This window comes from Carassius auratus, unplaced genomic scaffold, assembly GCF_003368295.1.
Source record: "Carassius auratus strain Wakin unplaced genomic scaffold, ASM336829v1 scaf_tig00011304, whole genome shotgun sequence".
NCBI lineage: Eukaryota > Metazoa > Chordata > Actinopteri > Cypriniformes > Cyprinidae > Carassius > Carassius auratus.
The window spans coordinates 50550-56549 of record NW_020524190.1 but is presented as its reverse complement, the minus strand read 5'-3'; the positions used below and the strand labels follow the sequence as shown (position 1 = coordinate 56549).

The window sequence follows — 6000 nt, the reverse complement described above, 5'->3', positions numbered from 1 at the left end:
ACAATGCCAGACTATATTGAGAAAACACCATCACCTACCAAAAGTGATTGTTTCTCCAGCATTAATAGTTAAAGGTAAGCAAAGATAGATTTCATTCTACCAGTTCAGACAGAATATCCTGTTGAGTCCACAGTAGAAATCTCAAATCATGCTGGAGAAAACCATCAGGTTTTGGGGGGTTTTCAGCACCAAATTTTGTGTAGTGAAAAAGAAGGCAGATGCAGTCAAACACAGTATTGGGAACAGTTAATGTATTGACACGTTCAAACTAGACCTTAGCAGTGGGTATCTGTATACTGAAGCAAATTATTCCGAAGTAATGAGTTGAACATAATCGATGTTTTTAAATTAGACATTCATTAACAGATGTTAGAAACTGGATAAATAAGTAATTTATTTGAAGTAACAGATTTCTCTGCTGCTCTCCATTTTCCTTAGTAAAAAAATATTTCTGTGGAGGGAGAGAGAGCGAGAATGTGTGCAGCCATCAGACATAAGTCATTTCTCTGTTCTTTGTGTCATTAGTGTAAGATCAAGCTCACATGTGTCCAGCTCTGTGTCTGCGAAGAGTGACCAATCAAAAGAAGCACCACCGAAATTCAGTGAGAAAAAAACATCACCAAACAAAAGGTATTTCATGTGTTTGCATTATAGCACTACATTGGCTAATTTCTCTACTCTAGTGTATATGAGAGAACATGACTAAATACAACAATAAAACACAATACGAAATGTCTGGCAAGCTGCTTGACTCTAGTGAACTTGGCCTGGAGCTTCATTCCAATTTAACAATTGGCTTGTTGTATATGGTGGCCATGATGGATTTCCAATCTAGTGAGTGTGTGCATGGACACTTTGGGTTTCACTAAAGATAGCAAAAGTATGTGTGAAAGATGATTACAAGCTTTACATAACATTATTTAAAATATTACTAAGGTCTATGTTACTATTACATTAGCCCGTGACATTTCAGTCAGGTAAATTAATGAAATACACTTACAAAGCAAAATCTGTGTTGGACTCATGTACGATTCCATGCTAATTATGGCTTTTGTAAATATGCAAATATGTGAGAAATGATATTTCAGAATAAAACATCACAATTTTTTTTTTTTTTTTAAAACAAAGCAAGACCCTTCAGTTAGCTATAAAATACTATATAAATATCTTAAACTGATTATGCCTATACACTATTAACATGTAGCCTACCTGGATCAAAAAAAGTAGACCTACACTTTATATTTCTGTAAGTATCTTTAACTACTGGGGACTTATATTCCAATTAATTATTTAATACAATGCACTTATTGTGCACCTACATGCATTTACGTTGTATAATATATATGAAAGTATGAATCATTTTGTCAGAAGAAAAATTCTGTACTTTGAAGTAAGAACTTTTATTTTTAATTTATATTTATCCACAATCGGCAGAAAGATTGAAAATGAAAGTGTGCCTTTAATGTTTAGTTAAAAAAAATCCTTAATTACTTCTAGAAATAAAACCCCATTGGTAATTCTGATTATTCTTTACTTTGTTTAACCTGATCAGTGCCCAGCCTTATTTTCCTGACAGGGTTCAACATGAGAAATCAGGCACAAAGGTTCAGAATGGCCACTTCCACAAGAAGTTCAGAGAAAATCTCCACAGCATATTCCAGGTAGGAATTAAATTTCTTCTAGATGACATTTGGACTTTTGTTCAATATGTAAATTATTTATATTTAAAAATATATATATGTGAACATACATTTTGGTTATTTTTTGTTCTACACCTTTTTTCTTGCTTCTTTTTAGCATCTTGAGGACAAAATAATAACATTTTTGAAGTACGAGCTGGAAAAGTTAAAGAAAATATTAAAAAAGGAAAACACACAATACTTTGTGAGAGATAAAGATGACATGTGCAGTATCAAAGAAGCAGCTCTTGATCTCGTACTCTACTTCCTGAGAGAGATGAAGGAAGATGAAGCTGCTGATACTCTGGAAGGTAAGAGTCTTATGAACATAGACTGTCAGATTATCACTTGTAAATGTAGAAGATTGTAATGAAAATATATTTTTGTTCCTGTGTTCAGATAAGCTGGTCTTCATGCATCTCAAATCAAACCTAAAGAAAAAGTATCAACGTGTGTTTGAAGGAATTGCAAAGCAAGGTGACGCTACACTTCTGAATAACATCTACACAGATCTCTATATCACTCAGGGTTGTAGTGAACAGGTCAATACTGAACATGAAGTAAGACAGATTGAAGTTACTTCCAGGCGTCATGAATCACAAGAGATACAGGTTGAATGCACTCATTTATTTAAACCTGGAAAAGACAAGAAGATCAAAACTGTACTGACAAAAGGAGTTGCTGGAATCGGGAAATCAGTCTCTGTGCAAAAGTTTGTTCTGGATTGGGCTGAAGGAAAAGAAAATCAAGATATCAGCTTCATATTTCCTCTTCCATTCAGAGAGATGAACTTACAGGATAAAGAAAAACTAAGTTTGATGGACCTTATAACTCAGTTTTTCCCAGAGACAAAAGGACTGAACCTTGCAAAGAGGAATATGTACAAAGTCCTCTTCATACTTGATGGATTGGATGAATTTCGTCTTCCTCTGAACTTTAAGGATAATGAGACATTGTGTGATGTATTGTCACCAGCATCGCTGGATGTTCTTTTGACGAATCTCATCAAGGGAAATCTGCTTCCTTCTGCTCTCATCTGGATCACCACCAGACCAGCAGCTGCCAGTAAGATTCCTCCTGACTGTATCGACCGGGTAACAGAGATACGAGGATTCAATGATGCACAAAAGGAGGAATACTTCAGAAAAAGATTCAAAAATGAGAATCAGGCCAAAGAAATCATTGATCATGTTAAAAAATCAAAGAGTCTCTTTATCATGTGCCACATCCCAGTCTTCTGCTGGATTTCAGCCACTGTTCTCCAAAACATTTTGGAAATGAAAACAAATATTAATCTGAAGAACAATCAGTCTAATGATGCCTCCAAAACACTGCAGGAATCAAACACTGTAGACACTCCTAAGACTCTGACACAAATGTACACACACTTTCTCCGCTTTCAGATCCAGCAGAGCAGACGGAAATATGATGGAGATTACACACCAGATGTTTCCTGGGATAAAGATGCCATCCTTTCACTGGGGAAACTGGCATTTCAACAACTGGAAAGAAACAATGTGATCTTCTATGAATCAGACCTGGAAGCCTGTGGTATTGACGTCTATAAAGCATCAGTGTATTCAGGCATGTGTACCCAGATCTTTAAGGAGGAAACAGGGATCATTCTTGGTACCATGTACTGCTTTGTTCACTTGAGCATTCAAGAGTTCATTGCAGCCCTTTATGCACATCTGTTTCTAGACATACACAATAAAAGTGTGTTTGTTCATGAGTCTACAAAACAAGACAGCAAAAAGAAAACCTTGACTGATTTGCTCAAGACTGTAGTTGACAAAGCGCTTGAGAGTGACAATGGACACCTGGACCTTTTCCTTCGTTTTCTTCTTGGATTGTCAATCCAGTCCAATCGGCTGCTGTTACAAGGTCTGTTGACACAGCAAGATGAAAATGACCAAAGCAAAAAGGAAATTGTTCAGTACATCAAGCAGAAATTTGAAGCTAATCTGTCTCCAGAGAGATCCATCAATCTGTTCTACTGTCTGAATGAACTGAACGACCAAACTCTGGTGAAAGAGATTCAGACCCACCTTAGCAAAGGAAGTCTCTCACCTGCTGAACTTTCTCCTGGTCAGTGGTCTGCTTTGGCCTTTGTGCTGTTGACATCAAAGGAAGAGCAGGAGGAGTTTGAGCTTCAGAAATTCAAGAAATCAGACGAGTGTCTTATTAGATTATCAGCCGTCATCAAAAACTCCAAAATAGCTCTGTAAGTCATTTAATACAATTTGGTTATTTTACAGTTTTTTGTTAGTACCAGAAGAACATAATATTTATTATAAAAACATAGTTCCATTGTTATTTTCACTCCAATATGAAATTATTGTTTACCTCAACTTCCTAATTCCTTCCTAATAGTCTTCTTTTGTTTGAATGATAATTCAAACTTTCTCAGTGTTCTAATAATTAACCTCCATATTCTCCACCTCAAAAAACAATGGAGTGCTTTCAAATATAAAACTCATTGTCAGTAAAGTTATAAATCTTAAAATGGTATTCTTGTTTGGTTTATGTAGCAAATTTGTCACTTTAGATACAAAAATACTACTCATTTTGTATTTGCAATGTCAGTCTAGCCTACCAATCTTACAATAATGATTGTTGATTGTTAATGATCATGTAAGAGTAAAAGATGGATAATACATAGGGGTGTGACCAGACACTTATACCAACTGATGAGATGAGACACAAGACTGGGTTCACGAGAACGAGACAACACGATATTTTTAGACTTTTTTTAAAAAAGAAATCCTTAATGATGAAATATATAGGGGAAAATAGCCTTCTATTCAACTGAAAAACACAATGCAAAAAAAAAAAAAAAAAAAAAAATCAAGTAATTGCGCAACATTATATAGTATACATAAAAATAAATAATAAGCAACACAAATATCCCTTTAAAGTAGCAGTCAGTATTATTTAGTAAACTGATTTCCTGTTTAATAATAAAAAGTTTATTTTTCTGTTTTAATTTTTCTCAACTTCTTTTTAATAGTTAAATAAAACTGTATTCATTAAAAAGCATGTCTAATTAATTGAAATCATGAAACCTATACATTTTCACATAAATTTATTAAAAGTTTAACAAAAATTGCATGTTTATGACCCTATGAAATGTTTTATTTTTTTCTCACCATATTATTTAGATTTTTTATTGTTACCAAATTATGTGTTTTAGCAATGTCTAACTATTTGAATGCATACAATTTTTTCTTAAAGTAGCCTTGTGATTTTTTTTCCCTCGTAAATTCTGTGTTGTGTGGTTATCAAATGAAGGCATAAAACATTATTTTAATCATTTATCATTTAATTATTGAAAATTGAGTAAACTTAATTTTTTGGCAAACAAAGGGGATTTACTATCACAATTAAAACATGGAAAAAATGTTGTGTGATTATTACTTAAAAAAAATGTTTGTTTCATTTTAGTAGTAGTAGGAGGAGGCTATGTATATTCTACTAAAACATACTAATAGGCACATTGTCGTTATTTCAAACCAAAGACTTTTATTTTGACGGGTTGATGAGAATACCTTTACAGTTCTGTGTATGTGATATGACGCAAGTTTTACTCAAATCAAATGGTAAAATGCTCATGAAGTGACTCTCAGAGCAGTTCTGGAGATGATGTTCATGTGTTTAGGTCCTCATTTAGTGAGATGGCAGACGCTGAAATCACTGTGAGCATCATGCGCTTTAGTGTGTGTGTGTGTAAACTGCACATCTACGCAATTCATTAACAGAGACAGGCAGAACATGCAGGATACATATTTGAAACAACTTTTGTGGCATTATATTTTTTTGAGATACAAGTCCATATCATGATTTGATTTAAGTGTAATGACCTAATTTTGGTTAATTAATTCAAAATTTTACAAATTCCATGGATTGTGGATATCATCACGTTCTGGCGAGACCAGTCAGATCTCACGAGATCTCGTGCCATGAGATCTCATCACACCCCTAAAAATAAATTTAATATTTGTATTTAGTTCATGCATTTTACTGTATTATACTGTATGTATACTGTATTAATCTAATGTGACTTGTTTTCCTTGTAGGCTGAATGATTGTGAATTAACAGTCAGAAGCTGTTCAGCTCTGGCTACAGTTCTTGGTTCAGATACCAATCTGAAAGAGCTGAACATGAACAATAATAATCTGCAGGATTCAGGAGTGAAGCTGCTCTGCACTGGACTAGAAAATTTAAAGTGTGAACTGGAGATACTTAGGTAAGTTGTGTGATGACCAACAAAAAACTGATCTCAACCAAACCTAAAGGTTATGATTTTGTTTTGCATGTTTT

General features: G+C 34.1%; 1 protein-coding gene across 1 annotated transcript in view; it reads left to right on the top strand.

Moving 5' to 3' along the window:
• Positions 1 to 542: 542 nt before the first annotated feature.
• Positions 543 to 6000, top strand: part of LOC113073076 (NACHT, LRR and PYD domains-containing protein 3-like) — a 28658-nt gene continuing 23200 nt past the window's right edge. Inside the window, exons 1-5 of the mRNA XM_026245981.1 lie at positions 543 to 630; positions 1577 to 1661; positions 1798 to 1990; positions 2079 to 3903; positions 5756 to 5926. Coding sequence (XP_026101766.1) covers positions 1903 to 1990; positions 2079 to 3903; positions 5756 to 5926 — 2084 coding nt within the window. The 5' untranslated portion in view covers positions 543 to 630; positions 1577 to 1661; positions 1798 to 1902. The remainder of the gene's footprint in view (positions 631 to 1576; positions 1662 to 1797; positions 1991 to 2078; positions 3904 to 5755; positions 5927 to 6000) is intronic.